This window comes from Anopheles gambiae, chromosome 3 (genome assembly GCF_943734735.2).
Source record: "Anopheles gambiae chromosome 3, idAnoGambNW_F1_1, whole genome shotgun sequence".
Classification (NCBI taxonomy): domain Eukaryota; kingdom Metazoa; phylum Arthropoda; class Insecta; order Diptera; family Culicidae; genus Anopheles; species Anopheles gambiae.
In genome coordinates, this window is record NC_064602.1 from 97175446 (window position 1) to 97197394 (window position 21949).

Here is a 21949-nt window from a genome sequence, read left to right on the forward strand (position 1 = left end):
ATGGACGCAAGAAGTTTAAAAGCAATCGCGCTGGCCAGAGCGTTCATCAGTGTACGAGCGACCGCAGCTTAGAGCAAGTTTGGTGAGCAACGAATCGTTGTTGAAAGAAAACCCCGTCGTACAGTCACTACGCAGTTTCAATAATGGCTTTGGAGCGTCAAGTTCGTGCTAAGGTTGGTAGTGTGAAGTGAACTTGGAAGTGTTTAGTGGGATTGGAAATCGTGGCAAGTTACTAAATGGTTTCATTTCGTTTGTGTCACTGTTATTCGTGCAGATCGCTGGCAAGCGTGATCTGGAGAAGGATAAGGAAGCGCAGTACTGGATCGAGGAGGTGCTCGGTGAGAAGTTCCCGGCCGGTGTGCTGTACGAGGACGCCCTTCGCGATGGACTGATCCTGTGCAAGCTGATCAACAAGCTGGAACCGGGCGCAGTGGCCAAGATCAACACGTCCGGCGGCCAGTTCAAGATGATGGAGAACATCAACTTGTTCCAGCAGGCGATCAAGAAGTACGGCGTACCTGATCTGGATGTCTTCCAAACGGTGGACTTGTATGAGAAGAAGGACATAGCGCAGGTCACCAGCACAATCTTCGCACTCGGACGAGCGGTAAGTTGTGCGAGATCTTGTTCGAGCTCCAGGAAGGTCACAGTGTCTTATGATTAAACTTCTTCACTCTCCACCCCGCAGTGCTACAAACATCCCGAGTTCCAGGGACCGTTCCTGGGCCCGAAACCGGCCGACGAGTGCAAGCGCAACTTCACCGAGGAGCAGCTGAACGCGGGCCAGGCCATCATTGGGCTGCAGGCCGGCACGAACAAGGGTGCCACGCAGGCGGGCCAGAACATTGGCGCCGGTCGCAAGATCATTCTCGGCAAGTAAGCGGGTGGGCCTCGGCCACGAGCACCGGTCCAGGAAATGTGTACAAACGGCATCCATCACCACATACACATCACAGCACACAACACCACGCGCACACATGCACACCCTGTATGAGGAGCCCCGTGACCTACATACGGAAAGTCTCACCCTTTCACTCCTAGATACAGAGACATCCACAGACACAGAGAGCAACATCAACATTTATACGAGTGTGTAAGATATGGTAGGAGAAGAAGGAGGAGAATGAGCGCAGAGGATAGAGTAGAGAGGTAGTAGACGTGCGAGCGATCCGTGGAACTCCAGGAAGTCTTCCACTGGGTCGACTGTTGCGAGAACTGGTATTACTGTTACTTGGCGTACGGCTTTATACACCTTGAGTTTTATGTAATTTAGCTTCAACCCTCCCCTGAAGTGTGAAGTAACTGCGGGAGAGCGGTAGGAAGAACTGGTTGTTTTTGTAAGAAGGGAGAACAAAAATTCGTTGATAATTTATCTGTAATAAAATTAATACTATTTCGTACAAAAATCACAAACAAAAAACCCACACACGCGTGGTAGTATTTTGTCGCGCCAGAACGTTACAATTATTAGAAGGAGGTGTGAAAGCAAACATCTCCAAACGGTTGGCACACTTTGTGTGGCGGTTGCATCACTGTCCCAAGGCACGAGCAATCCACTCCCACACAGCTCGTGCCTCGCTGCTGCTGCTTATGCGAGAGTTCTACATTTTTGACAGCTCATAAAACTCGTCCTCGGAACAGGCGGCACGTTTCGCAAGGTGTAACACTTCAGCTGCGCGCGTGTGAAGTGGGGGCCATGATCTTTCCAGTCCATTAGCCGGCGTGCCGATGGTGGTCGGGTGTGGTGGAATTTCCCCAACCGTATAGTCCGTTGAAACCGCACACACCCAAGAACACGCGGAGATCTTCTTCTACCGAACGCTGCTCAAACAACGTGCGTGCGTGTATCATTTTGTGTTTCGTTTGTTTGCTTTTCCTTGGATTTTCCCCGCCGAGCTAGTTTTGGAGGCCGAGCGTACGTTGCACGGGTTTCAGGGGGACCTTCGACTAATTTTACGCTTTTCGGTGTGCGGATCGGTGTGGCGTCTCGCGCGTGTGCTCGGCCGGTCAACCGGGTCGAGTAGCCGGACTTGAATTACCAGCAAAGGAATGTCGTCCACCCTGTGCATGGGATGAAAAATCGGCTGAACGGTTGGCGGATCGTTTGCGAGTGATTTATTTACACGTCCAGGGCGATCGATTGGCGAACTCGAACCAGCCGGGTGTGGGTTGCAATTCGCTACCGAATGGCCGATTTAAACGCACCCGCGAGCACCCATACGGTTGCAGCGAACGATTGTTTAGCTTATCGGATGTTTGTTTACAAGAATGGCGAGGGAAAATCTACCACCAAAGGGCCTATGCGAAACGTTTCTTCAGCTTTATTTGCTTTTACGGCGTTATTTAGGTGGGGTTTTATACGATTTTTAGAACGAGTTGAAAATTGAACAGTTTTTCTGTTTGAACGAGAAAAAAATCACCAAAAACGAAAGAAAATGGCCCTCTGTGGGGAAATGAAGGTACCATTCGGATGGTGCGAAGAAAATTGCACTAGGTGGCGCTGTAATCGTAATAGGGAAAATTTGTTCTGCGTTTGTTTATTTACATTAAAAAAAATCGTTCCCTTTTTTATGTTTTATGAATTATAATTAAATTTATGTATTATGATTAAAGGAAAAGAATCTCTCAAGATGTGAAGAATGTTTTTCGTAATAACCAAATAATAATAAAATGATTTCCAATGGACCACAAACTATACTTTGTGTTTTATATTCTCTATTTCCTACTCAGTGTGACTTGTAAACCCACCCACAGCGGCAAGTTCTACGTGCAATTTATTTTTATTGACTTAGATTTAATTGCTTGTTTACAATGACTTCTCAGCCGCATGTTTTTTTCCTTAATAATCCGCTGTGACGTTCATATTTATTATTTCGTCTCGCGTTTTCTTTTCTTCGCGACTCTTTTTTTCTTTCTAGCTCGCTCACCGCGCAATCCGTTCTATTTCTGTTCTGCACGCTGCATTATTTCACCTGCAGCTTTTACGTAATACTATTACTCAAATAATCTTTCCACACGTCAAGGTGATCGTGCCGACGGAATGCACCGCCGGGTTGGATGTGTGTGTGTGTGTGTGTGTGTGTGTGTGTGTGTGTGTGTGTGTGTGTGTGTGTGTGTGCAAGAGTGAGAGGTTTTTTGCACAGAAAAATGCTTTACCGATCGGTAAGATCGGCTTCCAACATTATACAGGCGATTTGTTTGGCCAAGTAAACAAGCGCAGGTTCAGCGAGAAGGCCTAATGATGCCCCTCCTGCCTGTTTAGTGAAGCGGGTTGAGCGGGGGGAGAAGAAGCAAAGAAAGGGCAAGTATAATTTTAGCAGGTGAAAAAGAAGTATTATAAAATGAGAAAACACGGCGCGGCTATTTTAAGCAGCATATCGTCATTTTTGTACAACGGCCGAAAATAGAACTCTTACCACTCCAAGCCACAAACCGGACCAAACGCCCTGCCTGTCCCACCCTGACTGTGTCGATCCTCGTCGCTTGTCCATCAGCTCCAGCATTCATGCAATGGAACGGAAACGTGCCGGGTGGCCTACCAGGTGGGTGTAATTGCAATAGTTCGGCAGTGCTTCGGCGAAAAACTGAGTTACAAATTCCGACCAAAAGTGGAAATCGTTCAACACACTTTCCTTTTTTTGCGCGAAACGCAACCCTTAAACCGACACACCTCGTAAAAAGCGAGCACAATCAGACTTACTGTCGGTGACTTTTCCCACCCCTGCCTCCCAATCCCGAGACGTCCACTCAACCACCGAGATGTTGCTCATAGTTATGTCGCTGTCCACACGCGCGCCCCCGGCTGACATTTATACTTGCCATTTTATTTCCCTTCGGGTGTCATTTTCATACCGTGCCGCAAAAAATCGCGTCATCCCCACTCGCACACACACACACACATAAAGAGCGGAAAAGGTACAGGTTGAAAGCTTGCAGTGGCACGCGTGGGATTGCCTCGTGCGGATTGTCGCAAAGAGGCGCAACAACGGAAAACATTCTGGTGTGTCGGTTATGAATCATCCTGCGAAGATAATTTTCTCGCGGACTGTACCGTATCCATAGCTGTGTTTCGGGGGAGGAACAAAATAGGAGATGGGGAGATAGAAGGGTTGTTTTTCGCGTGTTTTCTTCTTATAGTGCCACGAAAGAATGTTTAAACCCTTTAGTAGAAGGTAAACTATAGAAGAATATGCGTAATAGTGTTTGAGTAAGTGGAAGAAATTAATATACTAATAAAAGAAATAGATTAATTAAGGTAAATAAAAAGTTGTAAATTCGTGCTAAACAACAAAATAATACAAAATACAGCAAATTTTGACATCAAAGAATAGAGCAGACTGGATGAAAACAGATGGAGGAAATATGTAAAGAGAACAGCAATATTTGAGGCTCATTTGATGATAAACTAGTTAATATATTCTGTAGGGTTAAACGTCTTCGTTTGACACTTTCCCCCAATGTGTCTGTTACTCATCTGTTGATCTGTTTGTTGACTGTGAACCATTGCCTCCGCATCGCACAATGGCTGTGTTTGCTCGCCTTCGACCTGGGGGGTGAATCATACTTTTCCGCCAGAGAAAAATTTACCACCACCAAAATGGAACATGCACACACCCGCAAACGCCCGTTACGAAATTGAGTGATTGGGTCGATGATGGGCACTGAATTTATGGCCACATGCCCGGGAGCCGCAGTAAGAGAATCGCCGCTCGACAGCAAAACGTGCGAACAAGGATGAGTTACACCGGCGAAACGGTTTAATTGGTAAATGCTTGGGTGGAAATGTTTACGAGCACGATCGAGCACGATACCGCCCCGCGTGCGAATAAGAGAACGGAAATTACATTTAAGCACACGCGGCGTGGGGGAAAGTTATGATCGTTGAATTAACCGAATGTCATAGGGTCAGTTGTTTCTTTCACCCCGCCGTGGATGAGGAAACGCTTCCATTGCCCGCATTTCGAGTCCTTGACGGTGAGCGAAACCGTTCAACCGAATCTGGGTAATGTAATGGATAATCATCCCCCCCTTTTCCGGACGGTTAAATTGTTTAGCTCGTGCAGTGCGCGTTTTGCCACATAAACCCACGCGATCACGGCCGATGGATTGATCGTTCCAAGTGAAAAATGCATATTAATGTGAGGTGATTTTTCTTCCGCTGTTTCGAGTCCACCGCCACCGTTTTGTGGACTGTGGGCATGTGGGAGGACCGGTTGAAGATGGGTTACTCACCGGTGACCAGGAACTGGGGAGAAAGCACCCGTACCAGAAGCACTTCATCCCTACGGCCGTACGAACGTTTCGGGGCGAAGCGTTTTCTCCTGCGGCAACTATTTTTGGCAGATGAGACCGGAGATATATTTTTAGTGAAGCTCCAATCTTTTCGAGAACCCACCGCTTGGGAGATCTTACGAACGCGCGCTGAGCGTGAAATGAGTCGTTTTGTAGGCCGGAGCGTCGACCAACAGATTTGAAAAGTGTGCTATGTTTACCTGTGACCGGTGAATTGGCATAACCGGCATGCGTTATGCTATTGGGTTAACGGTTAGCACTTGTTTTGCGATCGTTTTAAAATGTTGAGAAACAAACACCTAGAGAAAAAGGAAGGTTTTGTATTATGATCACGTTTTATCGATTCTAATGATCCTCACGACACGCAGACTAGATAGACATTAAATACGGACATGGTCGATTCCAAGCGACGCTCTAAAATAGAACATTTTCCAGCCAAAAGAAGGAAAACAAAACCGCCTGGCTAGTGGTAACAAACCCAAAACCAATACCACCCGCGTTCCGGACAGGCCGTTTTTCTCCCCAAAAAAGCGATCAAAAGTGTCGATTACTTGTCTGAGAGAATGGAAAGCATGGGCAAGATGTATGCGTCGAACTCCCCAGTGACCTCCGCGTATCCGCGTGTTTTAAAAAGCCAATCCAAAAGTGTTTACCGTGTTTAGGAGTTGTAAAGGTGTTCTTGTTTTTAAGCAGCGCCATTCCATCTTTCTCTTTTCTTCTTATTGCTCGCAGCATCTCTCTCTCTCTCTCGTTTAATCATTTCCCATCTCTCGAACGACTGCGAATGTAGTGTGCACACTAAAAATAGCTCTGCACACGAAAAATTTTTGCTCTAAAGGTGTACCAAATTCTTCTATTCCGTGGATTTGCGTCCCTTTTTTCTCCCACAGCGTGTTTTTTGTGTGCTTCCGAGGTGTTTTTCTGCCCTGCCTTCCCTAACTCGGACGTCCCACTAATGCGATCTGCCTGCGTTGGAACGCGAAAGAGCGAACGGGATGATTAAGCCCCGCGAGTGTGAGGTGTTTGAGTCAAGTCAAGAGGCTGTGGAAAACATTCCTCATTTTTATAAGTGTGATTCATACGACTCTGGGCTGGGTGATGAGTGGCGTTGGTGGGTCATAATTTTCTCGCCCAGTACCACGGTACGCTTTCCAATTTAGTGCTGATGCACTATGGAAGAGTGTGAGAAAGCGAGTACGGGCACATGGGGGCACTTAGGTATGCTTGGGCGTACGTTTGCTGCCTAGCTGAAGCTGATCGGGAACGGGAAAGAAACTACAGCGCGCCGGGAGGAACACTTATACTCCCACTCACAAAACGAGCACGAGGTTTTCCTAAGGGTGCGTGACTTTTGCCTTTCTTGCTCTCTCTTTCGCTCTTTTTCACCCTGCGCCCCTCTCTAATCCCGATAGCATCACCCCGTTTTAGGAGGCAGGATTGATTTTTGCCAGGATCGCGAAACGTCAGCGACAGTTAAGGCACGCCGCGTGTCATCTTTGACCTCGCTCGCTCGTATGGACGATTTTTCTTGTGCCGCATCCTCCCGTGCGAAGATAATTGATGAGGCACGGCATCGGTTCGCCGGGCAGAAGAGTAATTACTTCGCCCGATGCCCGATGACAGAGGATGAAGATATCGCGACCCGTGGCGAAGGGAAACATTGGCGCGATGGAATATCGATTATGTTACTTTGTTGAACAGAATGTGCATGGATCTCCCCGAAAAAAAGGAAGGAAGAAGTCGACCATAATTAACATTCCATCGTATGCACTCGAGAGGCGAATGTCAAGCGGTGTAGAAGACGGTTCAGTTTGTAAAAATGCAATGGATTTCTTTTTGTCGTTTTGGGGGTTTATTTTTGGAGCTCTCAGTCTAGTTCTTTTTTTAATTCTGTTATTTTAATTAGAAACAAATTCAAGCAAATTGTATATCTTGCTGATGATTCTAACAAACATCCTAACAGAGAACATCTAAGACTCTTAAAAGGCTAATAAATAATACTGACTTTTAACCTGCCTCTATCTTTGCAGTGATCAACACCTCTGGGGGTATAAGAATTTGATTATTTATGATATTTTTTTCAAGAGCTCTTGGTGCTTGATTCTCTTCCCAATTGAAGTATCGCACATCCGACGCTATAGGAAGTAGTAAAACATCTTTTCATTTCCATCTGGTTTCAGGGACCGAAGGGGACCATAAGCACAAACATCGCTCGTGATGATGTTAAAAATATGTGATTTATGCCGTTCATCACGGGCAGCTCGCGTCGCAGAGACAGTGGGCAGATCGGAGATTGAGATCAAACAGTTGTCATCCTCGTCATCGGACCATCTTGTGGCGTTGAGTCATCGACTACTACTACAGCAGCAGCAGCAACAGGTACCGAAACGCTCAGCCTAGATCTCGAGGGATGGGAGAGGAACACCTCGCCGAACGGTCAGAGGTACAGGCAGAAAAGCGAGATAGAGTGACGTGTGTTTTTTCACTGCTGATGAGTGGATCAGCGGTACCATTTTCCATTTCAGTTTTCCCACTGTGCAACTGTGGATTGCAGCGTGTGGAACTCGAACCCAGGCCTCCTCCGCAGCTTCAGCCCGCAGGACGGTGGGATGCCTTTGCTGACTGGCCCAATTGGTCGGAAAGGGACTACCATAGCTAGCGTGAGTCCGAGCGGTACCACTGGCCCACACCACACATAGCTGAGCTGTTTTCGCACACCGGCGGCTTGGTGTTGGTGCGCCTGGTCGAGTTTTGCTACCGAATAAAGTAGTAGCGTGCCGTGTGCATCCTGATACATAGACTACCGAGTGCACGGCACCATAGTCAATCATTCGAATACACGGTTAGTAGTTGGCGAGTACTCTCAGGCTCACCTCAGGAGTGTGTTGCTGTTTGCTTGCGTTTGTCCAGGGCTTGCTTTGGTGCTGCTGGGGAGCATCTTGATCAAGACATCTTGATCGAGTAGGAACTTGAAAATTGAGCCTTAAAAGAAGCGATCAGTGTTTGAGTTTGTGAAAAAAAAGGTTGGGAACAAGCGTTCCAGAGGCGATAGTGAACTTATTTCATAGTGATCTGCTTGCAAAAAAGGGACTTAAGGCAACTGACTGTGTCTGTAAAGTGATCTCTCTTCCAAGAGAGCAGGAAAAATAGTGTGAAACACCACCGAACTTTTGCGATCGTACCAAACCGTTGTGATCTGTGCATTATCCTTGAACATAGTGTGCGATCAGTGTGAGAAACATAAAAGAGAAAAATGAACAGTACAACAGTGCCGTGTGGAATGGCTGTGATGCAACGGCCTTCTGTTTGCTCTAGTTTCCATCCTCAATCGCAACCCGCTCCAAAAATGCCAGATTTCTCTCGATCCCTGTTCCATCCCACACCACCATGCTCTCCTTTGCTCTTGGTGGACTTCTGGTGGCGTGCGAGCGAGTGTGTCCGTGTGTACGTGTGTCTATTAATAAATGTGTGAAATGTGGGAAACAGCTCTAGCGACTGGTTGTGTGAAAATTTTGTGTTAAAATGATGCTGATGAACATGATTTGTGTGTGATGGCGGTTGTTGTTGATGAAGACATAACGCACGGTGCCGTTAAGGTCACACGGGCAGTCAGCGTGAAAGGACTACGCATCAGCTCAACTGCTCTTGGGATTAGCGAGGAAGATGATGTGGAAGGTTCTGGTTGGTATATGGCGAGACATTAAGCTTTTTGGGCGGTGTCTTTGTTGGATAATGTTGGACCTACATTCTTAAGGGCATTTCAAAAGGGTAACACCGAGCAAGAACTGCACACGCGTTCCATTGCATGTGTCGTTTTGGCACGGTGACAATCTCAAATCTGTCACTCTGCTTTGTGGACAGCATGAGATTCCACGAGATTCCTAGCAAACCGAACAGAGACCGATGTACCGGGCTATAACATAATTAGAGAAACGTTGAAAATATTCTCCCCCGTCCTTCGTTTTCACACTTCCACCTCGAAGCTGCAAGCAGTTAGCTGCCTGTTGTGGAATGTTAATGATGAGTCCTGCTCCAACGAACCACGATAGACGGTCATCTTTTCGGCTGACACTCAATTAATTGTGACAGACAGAGGTGATCAAGAGATGGGGGTATTTTAGACCCGTGGATCCATGATTGAGGAAAGAGCCCGTATCATATTCTGTCAGCGATCATCACGAGCGATCTAGGTTATTCGCTGTCATAAATGCACGAGTTCAACATTTTGGATTTGGATTTTCTTTTGCTAACACAGTGTCACGAGTCTGCATGCTGGGTGGACTTTGTCGCTCGCTCGTTGGCCAACACCAATGGGACATGCCGGTGGTGGCCACCCACGCATTACAGGTTGTTGGAATTTGTTGGTGCAGTGGGCAAAACGAACGATGGCGAACGAGCGAATAGGAACGGGAAGAGAAATGCTGGCTGTGGTGCAACAACATTTTAATGGTAGCAGAACACAGGGTAAGGTAGCAACTAAGAAGCAAGAAAACACACCATATTTCACAAACGTGGATGCTCTGTCTGCGGATGCTCCATGAACAGGGTAGAATGCAATCATTCAGGATCGTTGGCTTAGTGCCAGCACCAAAGCAGCCCCAACCGGGAATAGGGCAGCGCTACAAAAGAGCAGAGTTGAACCCCTACGCAGAATTTATTAATATATACACACAGGCACACACATAAAAATCCTCGCACACACACACACAGCTGTAGAAAATTTTCATCTTCGGTCTCCTCGCAGGGATGGGGGAAATCCCACCACAGCAGGTGTTTTTTCCGATCGTACGCGGCCGTGTGCAGTTGGTGTGCGCCTCGGTCAAGAAACATTAGCTTGATATGCCCTGTTGCGTAGCAGCAACCGATGAAAGGTTGTTTTTTGTTTACTTTTATCTTACAGGGATGGTGGTTTTTTTTTTCACACACAGCAAGAGAATCCTGCGGAAGGGGAGAGGCGAAACACGCGCGTGTACTGCTCTCGTGATGTTTCGGTGCACGAGAGAACCTGCGGTGGTATTTATATACCTGCGTCGTTTCTTCCCAAAACGCAACGCAAACGGTGCGTGATGTCGCGTGACACTTGATTTGGTGACGTTTGACGTTGGAATTACCTTGAAGAAGAACTCGGGATATTCATAATTTGAAAATCTACTTCGAGGAAGTCATCCAACGGATGGGATTTTGATATAGATAGTATAACAGTACAACCATTTTTTATAATCTGAAAATCACAAGATCAGGTTGATCCTGATGCCTCTGAAGTCTCTACATCAACATAAAAATGTACATACCAATTGATTATGAATTGCGTGCCTTATCACTCAAGGTATAACATTGCATCACGTTGAGATGCACTAACGAAGCACTCTCCGATCACTGGCACGATCACTACACGACGGCCCCACTGCGTTACCTAATCCCGAAGTAAAGCCGATACCGGTGCGCGCCTGGCACTACTGCGATCGATCGTTGTGGATTAGGCACTGCAGACTGTCAGTCGTTCATACGCACGGTGCACTGTCGGTTGCAATGTGAAGAGCGAACACATTTCGAAGCGCAGTCATTCGGTCGTTGATCCTTTTGTAGCGCCCCTTTTTTTACAAGAGAGTGTTCGGAAATTCTGATCTCCTAATTGCTTATAGCTCGTGGAAATACCAAGTGAACGGGGCAGAAAAGTGCAATTTAACGTGAGGGTGTGTGTTTGTAGGCTTCGATAATATTAAGATTTTATACTCACACTCAACTACATACGGTTTAGATCGCATAGTCGGTGGTTTAAGGACGATAACGAAAAGGAACAGTGCTACTAGGCTCTCAGTGTGCTTCCGAGCTGCGATTTAAGCGTGCGTGCGCTCGTGTGTGTTTGTGTGCTGCACTTGCGAAACCCTTCCTCTTTTTACATAAGCAATATTCGTTTCGATCGTTTCGTGCTCGCCCCAAAAGGTCATCGAAGCAGCAACAAGTCGCGCCACGCGCTAGTGCAACAGGTCATCCCGTACAAGGCTCAGGGCACCCGAAAACCCCCCCTTTCTCGAATTCTCGAAACCGCGCCTCTTCGTTTACGTCGTCTCCAGCGTGCTAAAGCCCCTCCAGAGCCACCATGCCTTTCAAGCCAGCTGATAACCCCAAGTGCCCCAAGTGCGGCAAGTCGGTGTACGCCGCCGAGGAGCGTGTCGCCGGAGGAAACAAATGGCACAAGCAGTGCTTCAAGTGCGGTAAGTAACTACTAAGAAAACACTCACACACACATACCTCCGCGTAGACACATACCCGCAAGGGAACATTGCAATGTTGCAGCAGTAGCGGGGGTTTGGCAACGGTCCCGGCGATAGGGGCGAAACGGGTCTGAAACGCATCCGCCTGCGTTTGCTGCCGGTTTTGTTGACACAAACCCCGCGCCAAGTGTCGTTGACGTACCGCGGGTACGGGTGGCACCAAAATAGAACATCGCATGCAAAACGTAAGCGAGCGTGGAGCAACGACGACGGGGTAGGGTTGTTTAGGGCGGCTGGTTTGGATGTTCGTTTTGGCTGCTGGGCTGCGTAACTTTGCAGCTTCCCTCGCGCCCAGTGGAGGGTTGATCTATTTAATTTCTTGCTTTTTTTTTCTCTTGCCTGTTGTTGTGTGCATTGAAAAACATGTCGATCAGGTTGACGCAGACGTGGGATGATGTTGATGAAAAGTTTCAGAAACTTTTCAAGTGTGTAGGACATTGGAGGGATGAAATGTTTCAGATCTAGTAGACGATCGTATCATAAGCTAAGTAGCCAGCAAGATGAATATGAAATGTACACAAATGGACAGCTTCTTGAATTAATTTATATGTTACCAATACCTATAAGTTGGATTAAAGAATCTAGAGAGATACATAAAAACCATTTTTGAAGATTCCATTTAATGTTTCTCTTGGGAATATCCGCTTGGCAACAATTTAATTTTTGTACAATGTTTAACGTTCATGTACTTGTTTCGGGAATAACTGCTATACTACAGGGTCATAACATAATCATGCGATGTTTTTGGTTAAATAATTGACCAATCAACACGTACATGATTTTGATCTATACAATAAATGTTTAACTCACAAAAACGTAGGTACGTAACGTAGATCAACGCAGTAATTACATCTCTTGCACTCCAGTAACCCCAGTAGTATCTTACGACTACCGATTTCCCTTCTACCATTTCCCTTCCTCTAGCAGGCCGTCTCCCAAACCTTCTTTATGTTATTCTTGGCCGATGATTTGACCAACATTTGGCAGACTGCCCATGCCGACCGTTGCCCCGGTCTGCGAAGCACTTGCACGAAGTGTCTCGCAGCAAAGCAAAAGGGCGGCCGGATCGGTCGGTATTTCCCCTGCCATCCCACCAACCCCAGCACAGCTGCTGCAAAAACGGTTGCGAGGAGCCACACCATCTGACCCCATTCGTGGCCGAAAAAACTATTCGGCATGTTTGCACGTAGCGGCGCGGCTTTTGCACTTCTTTGTCCGCTGTCGTGGTGCAACCCGCCCGAACCGTTGGGGGTGCTTTCGGCGATCGTGTGGGTATTTGGGCGGAGTGGGGTGTCAATCAATAAATTTTTACTGGCGCAGTTGCAATGTCGTCGATGTGTCGAAGGTTTATTTTTAAACAGCACTCACTTTACAGTATCCACCGAATAACATGTACGCGTGTGTTTTTTCTTCCTTTCTTTCTTCTGCTTCTTTGCTCTCTTTTTGGCGCTCATCGCTTCGAACCGGTCAATCGCAAACAGGAATGTGCGGCAAGATGCTCGACTCCACAAACTGTGCAGAGCACGAAAACGAGCTGTACTGCAAGAACTGCCACGGCCGCAAGTACGGACCGAAGGGCTACGGTTTCGGTGGAGGCGCCGGCTGCCTCTCGATGGACACTGGCGCCCAGTTTCAGGGCGAGGGGTAAGTTTCGCTATGATAGAACGGCCATTTCACACAGACACTGTGTGCAGTATGTACAGTAAAAAAAAAGAAGAACCACAAATACACAGCAGTCGGAGGAAGAGGATCCGATCGAAACCGATCAGTTGATCCATATAGCACGTAATTAGCCTACCGTAGATTCTTCTCCGATCCTCTGTCGCGGCCACTTTAGCTTTTGCCCCGCCCCGGTCGTCTTTAGTAGTGCGAGAAAGCTGATGTATGATATAATTGTCGTCGGGTAGTTTTATTGCAAACACCACCACCACCACCACCGGTCATATGATTGAATTCGCTTCGTTTAGCTCTCGTTGGGCCTTTCCTTAGTCCTGATACAAGTAGGGGAGGATGTTAGACTTTGAAATTTGAAGACACAAGATGTCACAGTTGATTTGTTGCTCTACTATAAAGCAATGCAGTAATCTTATCAACGAATATATTTCGATGTTTTACCATACAGAAATATGTACCTATTCCTGTACAAAATCTAGCAACTTGTGTATATTTGGATACGATATTGAAGCTTTCTGATTTACGCAAAGGCACACAACTAATTGAACGTCAATGCAGCATGAATGCGACATGGAACGAATGTGTTTTGTAAAATATCGAAATATGTTACACACTGTCCAACCATCCAAGCATCATCTTGTGCCATTGTTCCCATCTGTTTGTCATTCACCTCCATTTCCGTCCTTTTGATAATTGCAACTAGTTTGTCTGATTAGGCAATGGGGAAGAAAAACACTAAATAATATGATAAGCATATACACCTTGCGACGAATGAAGAACATGCATGCTGATTTCCACTTTTTTCTGTTATTTTTTTTTCTTACATTTTCATGCAAAAACCAAACCAAAAATCTGAACACACCAACAACAACAACTACTACTATTACTACTACTACCACTACCGCTACCAACCTTCACTATATATCCACCACCACCATCACAATTGTTTCAATGTTACGATTATGCTGCACACGATACGCAAACCTTTGACTTTCGCCGATTGTTGTTTTGTTTTTTTTTTTGGTACGTGCTGGAACGTTGCAGCAAGTAAATGCTCGTGCCACGTGTACTAGCATCACAAACCCGTTCATTTAAGTAAGAGTCCCCCCTGCGGAATAGCGCGAAGAAGCTTGCACCGTGCAGAAACCAAAAACCCAACAACATCTCCATTTGTTTTTGCCAAACGACACGTCGGTCGAGCTCCCCGTCTATTGAGGGAAGTGTGGAAGCGATGAAATTACTTATCACCACCATCAACACCACCATCTAAGTATTGAGTAAATGATGATACAAGGTCAGAAAAGTATTGTTAGGAGATGTAGGAGATTAAACAGAATAAGCAAACCAAAACCAAATCCAACACCATACACGAAGTCATCCAATCAGGAATATTAGCCAACAACGACAAAAGAAAAACTACTCTTTCACTATCACTACTATCACTATTGGACACTATTCACTAAATGCCAGGTTTACACGATCGCACCCTTAAACACTGTTTCGATTTGTCCGTTTTTTGTTGTGTTAGATTTTAGAAGCGTTCCGTACGAAAAACGCGTTTGTTTCGTGATCTTTGCGGGGTTCGCTTCCATCAGAGCCGGACGGCGAACCTCTGCAAGTCATTTGGATCCGAGTGTTCTCATGTGTTCCCATTTTTTAATTGTTATTAAAATCAAAACCGAAAAGAAAAATGGCTTTGTGATGTAAGCAAACTAAGGCAAATGTGTGTGTTTGTATGTGTTTGAGTGCTTCTTCTTTATCTTCGTTACCGAGATTTTCCCACTGTTTTTGTGTTTGTGATTGTTTCCATTTTCGCTGTGGAAGTGCAGGAGCGTCGCAGACGCAGTACAGACCACCCATAGAGCTAGGCAGGACAGAGTTCGCTAGTGTTTCACGTTTGTTTAGTAGCCGGCCTGTTGCAAACCGTTCCCTGCCGTAGGTTTCATTCCCATGCGCAGTGGAGCGTTTGTTGTTTGTCGATTGATCAGTTTTGTATCGAACCGTTGATTGGATTGGAGTTATTTGGCAAATAAATCGTACACGTAATCTGTGACTAGTTGATATCGCCTCTTTCTCGTGTTTTCCCGTGCGAGATGACACTACGTACGAGAAACATAGCTTAGATAGCATTGATAGAAACCATCGAGCCAGCAAGAATGTACATGAGAACTGCATAGCAAACATCACCGTCACCAACTCCACCAATACCACCTATGTTTTGCCTTCCTGGCTGTGATGTAGCATACGCCCCGAACAAGCTTCAGACTTTGCAGACTTCTGTAAGGGTCGAAAAGTGAAGCACTCATTACTACACTCACTCTACACGCACACCTACTCACAAAAATACACGAGCATACGCACACATAAGCACCGAGAACACACAAAAGATCGCCCGACTAAGTACTGCTCTCACCGAGCTACTAAATTGACACTAGCAGCGTGACAGGTTAAATGTCAAATTGAGGAGCAACCTGCCAAGAGAGCGCACACTGTCTTCTGAGCTCATGTCACATCACATCACAACAGAAACTAAAGATCCCATGAAAGGCCGCCCTGCTCCAAACAGCACCCATCCCAGTGTCTCGTGTCGTTGTTCCCCCATATGTGTTTTTTTTTTGTTTCCTCCAATCGATGTACAAAGATCCACTCTGTGACGTCTTGCGTCCTTCTGTGTCCGTTTGCGTGCGTGTGCGTGTGCCATTTGTGTATGCGTGCTCTGGGATGAACATGGTGCGTGTCCTCTGTGTAAAATGTGTCGTTTCATCGTCATCAAAAACGAAGCGGATACCGACATCGACATCGGCTTTGTGGCTGTGGAATGCCGTACGAAGCGTCAAGCGTCTGGCAAGATGAGCGCCAAACGAGCTCCACGTGACAGCTCTCGGTGTCGGTGTTAGTCGTCATCTAGCATCAAACCCACACAAACATCCAGAAACATCCGGAGACATACGCTCAGCCTGGAGGCTGGTGTTTACATATATATGTGTGTGTTTGTGTGCACCACCAATAATTGTAAAACTCAATCATGGAGCAAACATGGCGTGTGTGTGTGTGTTTCCATTCTTCGGCGTGTTACTGTTATACTGTTATACATGTTCCCGTCCATGATCTGGCCCATGCTCGGTGAGATATTCGTGTACGTTTTGTTCGTTTGACGTTTGTTCTTTTGTTTTTGTTCGTACTGTTGTTGTATTGGGTGTTGTTTTGTTGTTGAATGTTGTTGGCTGTTGTTATCTTTTCCTTTTTCAATTTTTCTATCTCTGTTTTTTGTACATTGCTACCCCCTTCCTGTTTGTAGTTTTCTGTTCTCTTCTACTTGTCTTGTTGTTTGCTTTCAAACCAACATTCGTTGTAACATTTGTGTTTTGTGTTTACACAACACCAGTTGTCTTTTGTTTTTCTATCACTTGTGATAACACTCTTCTTTCACACCTTATACGTTGTGTGTGTGTTATATTGTGTATAACTTTTCTTCGTTTTCCCCGTTACCCCACAGCTAGACTTAACAAGTACGCTTTTTGACTTGGCAATGCTACGCCTTCATTTGCTCATCCTCATCTCGTACCTGTACTAAATGTGTGTGTATATTGGACGAAAGAAGTAGACGCTTTCTAAACTATCATTTCTGTTACTTTCAATCACAGCCCTTTACCCTCCTCGTTTCCTAATGTTTCTAACACAACGTATCAATGGGATAAGGAAAGTGCCCTGGAGCAAATACGAAAACAAAAGCGAAGTAGCGATCGAATTTTACAATCAGTTTTGCTATCATTTGTATCAAACTGACTCCTGAAACTAGTGAGTCTTTTCCAAAACCGCGGCGTTAGAAGAACGAGAACATTCAAGTCACAGGGGACTTTGCCTTGTCCCAGAGTAATCAGTCGTTACCTTAAAGAACACTTTAGCAAGGACAAACCTTTATATAAGACTGTATTGTGTTAACCTGAAATTAACATAATGATCGCGATGGGTAAAGAACATTGTCCAAGAATAGGCAGTGTTCTTGGCCTTTCGCCAGAACCCCTTTTAGTAGTAGCATTGAAGAAGAATTCTGCCGGTCTTGACATTCCTAACTACACACAATGAACTGATTTATATGTTTCTCTTACATGATCTCTCTATCTTCTTTCTTCTTTCTTTTTCTCTCTCTCTCTCTCTTTTCCATACACATCATCCTCGTTCCGTGCATTTGGCCTCTTTTGCACCACACATTTTGTACGATCGTGTCCTTATTACCTTACCTTACCTTTACCTATTGCGATATGTTTCCGTGTGTCTTCGCTTTTTGACTTTTGGAATGATCGTTGATCGTTTCGTACAAAAAATTCAAACTTCACACACAACCACCATCACCGTATTTCAAACGAATCTTCTACTTTAATCACGCACAATCCGATCAACCAACCCAAACCCCCCCCCCCCCCCTTTATGCCCCACCCATAGCACGAATGGACACTTTGAACCGAAACCAATGTCAAAGGCACCTGAAGGAGAGGGTTGCCCTCGCTGCGGCGGATATGTTTACATGGCCGAGCAGATGTTGGCACGTGGAAGAGTGAGTTGATTACTATTTTAGCACATCCCGGAACGGAGCACTAACACTGGGACATTGGGGCGACTGATGAATGATCGCCTACTAACCAAACTTTATCGCTTGCTGATTCGGGCTTTTCAGAACCAAGCTAGACTGCTTGTCAGAGCAATGCCCTTTCTTTACCTATCTTACTTTTCTTCTATCTCCCCGAAACCGCTTTCTTTCGTCATCCTGTCACCTTTCGTCTGCGTGTCGCGTGCCTGCTTTGCCATCCCTATGACATCCAGGGCTATCATCGGCGCTGCTTCAAATGCTTAGTCTGCAACCGTACGCTTGACTCCACGATCCACTGTGATGGACCGGATAAAGAGATTTACTGTAGAGGTAATGCATGCGTTCTCGCTCGCTCTGGTCTCGACGCACCGAAGAGCTGTAGTATGCCTATAACACCGAACGATGATGTTAGTCGTGTAAATAATAGCAATGCGGTGTTGCTAACTCTTACGTTTCTTACACTAGTTGTCAGTACAAATTCCACACTCTATCTCGCGCTCTATTGGCTCCTCCATCAATCTCGCTCTCACTCGTACTATCTCTCTCTATCGCTCGCTCGAAGTGGCATTGTGAGCGTGTGTTAAATATCTGTCGTCCTTTCCCATACTACAGGCCTACCATAAGGGATGCTTCAAATGCGGTGAGTGTAAGAAGGGTCTCGATTCTGTAAACTGCTGCGAGGGTCCAGATCGTAACATCTACTGCAAAGGTAACTAGAGCTGATTCCTCCGTGCCCATGCCGGATGAGGTACATTACAGCGAGGTACGATGTAACGTTGTTCTGTCTGTTCTGTGTATCTTTCCCGTCGTATCTCTCTATGTCACTCCTCTACCAACCATCCGGTGCAGTGTGCTATGGCAAGAAGTATGGTCCGAAGGGTTACGGATACGGCCAAGGAGGTGGAGCGCTGCAGAGCGACACCACCAACATCGAATGGTAAATGTTCGCCCACAACATCCCGTTGACAGATGCTGTCACTCACAGATGTATACACTAAACTGTCACTAACCGTACCGTATTCGTTAGTAGCTGTGTGCAGGTTGAATGTTCCTACCTGTGTTGTTCGTTGTACGTCGTCGGTGGCGTCGCTTTTGGGAGTGTTGACTTAATAATGACAATTCAATTTCAATTTCTTCTCCCTTCCATACGCTGCACTCCACAGGCTGCTACGCCAGTCGGTTTGGTTCCCGTGGTTATGGCCACTCGGGAATCTCTTCGCTTGGCTTAATGAGTGATGCGCGCGATTTGGACTTCAAGAGGTAGTAAAGTAGTAACTGTCCAAACTGTGTAGAATTTGTGTTTCTGTGTCTCTTGGAGGGTTCCCTCTCTCTTTCTCTCTCTCTATTTTCGTCCACCGTTAGTGACATGTTTTGTGTATAGTATCTGGTGTTAGGAGCATCACCTGTGACCATATTGCTAACATCCCGTTTGTCTGCATTTCTCAGTGAGTTTGCCCCGAAACCGTCGGCTGTGGATACGTCGGCCATCAAGGCTTCGCCCGGACAGGGTTGCCCACGGTGCGGCGGTGTCGTGTTTGCCGCCGAGCAGGTCCTCTCGAAGGGTCGCGAGTGGCATCGCAAGTGCTACAAGTGCCGCGACTGCAGCAAAACGCTCGACTCCATCATCGCCTGCGATGGTCCGGATCGGGACGTGTACTGCAAGACCTGCTACGGCAAGAAGTGGGGTCCGCACGGTTATGGATTTGCCTGCGGATCTGGTTTCCTGCAGACTGACTGCATGTCGTAAGTTACCTCCGATAGAGTGAAGATGTTTTTCGTTTGGTAATATATTGTGCTCTTTCCTTTCTAGTGAGGAGCAGCTGGCCTCTCAGAAGCCGATGGTGACGATTGACACGACCGTGATCAAGGCGCCGGAGGGACAGGGTTGCCCACGATGCGGCGGCATGGTGTTCGCCGCCGAGCAGCAGCTGGCCAAGGGAACGATGTGGCACAAGAAGTGCTTCAACTGTAACGAATGTCACCGGCCGCTCGATTCCATGATTGCCTGCGACGGTCCGGACCGCGAGATCCACTGTCGCGCCTGCTACGGCAAGCTGTTCGGCCCGAAGGGTTTCGGTTTCGGCCACACGCCAACGCTTGTCTCCACCGACGCCCAGGCTGCTCCAGTGCAGTAAGTACCACGCGAGACAATGCCACGCGTTCCTCCATCCATTAACGTGCTGTTTTGCGTTCGTCCTCTTCCCTTTTGCAGCACCGACGTGAAGCCCGCGAACGGACCGAAGGCGAAGGATGGCAAGGGATGCACCCGGTGCGGCTACGCCGTGTACGAGGCCGAAAAGATGCTGAGCAAAAACCGCATCTGGCACAAGCGATGCTTCAGCTGCTTCGATTGCCACAAATCGCTCGACTCGACGAATCTGAACGATGGTCCGAACGGGGAGATCTACTGCCGGGGCTGCTACGGTCGCAACTACGGTCCGCGAGGCGTTGGCTTCGGCATGGGCGCCGGCGCTCTAACGATGGCCTAAGGCGATAACATGTTTTGCTTGCTAGACTTTCTTTTTTATTATGAAATCCTTACTTTTGATTGTTTTGTAACGATTCGTTGCATACAAAAACACACACACACTTAAACACAACGGGCATCATGCATCAATCACTGCGACAGTGCGAGCGACTTCCAGCCAATAGATGGCACCACCTGCACTGGGAACGATCGCATAGAAGTAGCATTCCGGATCGTAAAGTCGCTTTCACTCGAGCAGATTGGTGCACCCAACGCTTTCATTTTGGGGTGTGCATGATGCTAAGATTGTGCATCTTTTTTGTGTCCCATCTCGTCTAACCCAAACTCCTGAAGTGTACTGCAGCTGCCCCCCATCCCCCACTTCGGTCTATCGGAAACAAAACGTAACCTTATCGTGTAAGATGTTTTTTTTTGTTCTCCCAACTAGATGTAAGCTTTGCTGCTCGTACAAATTGTTCAAAAGAAATCGTCAAAAATCGCAACATTTTAATCCAACGCCCATGCAAACAATTGAGTGTGTGTAATGATTGAATCACAACTTCCATTCGGTCTGCGGTGAAGCTTACGGTAGATTATTTAATGCTTTTGGTTTGAAACTTTTTGGACGGAACGACGAACGACCGGGCCTGGAGCAGGCCTGCGATCATTGGCAGGGTAGAAACCATACACACCGATCATATCTACATTTCAAAGATCACGTTTAGGGCAAGATTGATCATATCAAAGCGACCGAATTACGCGGACACTCACTGTGTGGCGGAGAGATCGACACGTGCGGTATTTACAGTAGCTGAGAAGAGGGAAGGAAAAGGAGTGGCGCGCCTTTCGATAGGGCAAGACATTTGAATATGCTGAGTGAATATATGACAGTCAGCTTGCATGTATCACGGCAAACACAGCCACACAGCCTCTAGAGATGCGAAAAATGTGTGTTTTTTTTTTTATTCGTTTTCGCTAGACCAGTTGCTTGCTAACCGTTGTGAGTGTAAAACAAAACACAAAATGCAAACCAACCATGAAGATGATAGAGGCAGGTAGCAGCAACCGATTTTCCCGACAGTCCTGGCTATGTGAACGCAAACGGCTTCTCTTCCCTCTCGATGTATTAGAAGCATGACTTTTACCACTTAATTCGAAGAGCAATGATGTTTTTTTTTGTATCGTACACCTAATTATATCACCCTTTATATATTATCATTGTAATCGCTAACGTTTAACTATTACTTTTTGTGAAACAGAAGTAATTTAAAAACAAATTACAACAACAAAAAAAGAGTAAACGCGCAACTGATAAACGCAACGTGCAACTTTATAAGAAAAACGATATTTTTTCAATAAAGGAACGGAAACAGCCGAGCAAAAGTGTTTTTTTTTACTGTTAATAAATAATGAAGAACATGAAATGATTTCAGATGAAAGTTAATGACCGAAGTAACGGTTAAAGCATGATAATTTTCAAATACTGTTACAAAATGTTATGGTCACCCTGTAGTTGGCTGCATCCGTTTCAATGAAAACTTTCACGAGCGCAGCTAGCTGTCAAGACTGTGGTCCAGCCAGTGTGGCCAGATTATTTTGGCGGTTTTCGGTAGGCGCATCAAAATTTTATCGGTAGTTTTCGGTAGGTTAAAA

General features: G+C 46.3%; 2 protein-coding genes across 20 annotated transcripts; both read left to right on the forward strand.

The window, feature by feature from the left end:
• Window positions 1-11: 11 nt before the first annotated feature.
• On the forward strand, window positions 12-1384 carry LOC1280390 (muscle-specific protein 20). Its single transcript, XM_320237.4, has 3 exons — window positions 12-173; window positions 275-607; window positions 689-1384. The coding sequence occupies exons 1-3, from the start codon at window positions 144-146 to the stop codon at window positions 878-880; spliced, it is 555 nt and encodes a 184-aa protein (XP_320237.3). The 5' UTR covers window positions 12-143; the 3' UTR covers window positions 881-1384.
• A 6445-nt stretch (window positions 1385-7829) lies between these two features.
• LOC1280389 (muscle LIM protein 1) lies at window positions 7830-21679 on the forward strand. Of its 19 annotated transcripts, none has more exons than XM_061659982.1 (9): window positions 7984-8134; window positions 11236-11507; window positions 13049-13211; window positions 17685-17796; window positions 18063-18159; window positions 18993-19089; window positions 19276-19572; window positions 19640-19960; window positions 20042-21679. In XM_061659982.1, the coding sequence occupies exons 2-9, from the start codon at window positions 11393-11395 to the stop codon at window positions 20316-20318; spliced, it is 1479 nt and encodes a 492-aa protein (XP_061515966.1). In that variant the 5' UTR covers window positions 7984-8134; window positions 11236-11392; the 3' UTR covers window positions 20319-21679. The 19 variants fall into 19 exon arrangements, 18 of the variants coding, with proteins under 18 accessions (XP_061515979.1, XP_061515966.1, XP_551886.4 ...); XM_551886.4 differs by lacking the exons at window positions 18063-18159; window positions 18993-19089 and adding exons at window positions 18442-18538; window positions 18679-18766; XM_061659981.1 differs by having other exon boundaries at window positions 8054-8172.
• The last annotated feature ends 270 nt before the right edge of the window (window positions 21680-21949 follow it).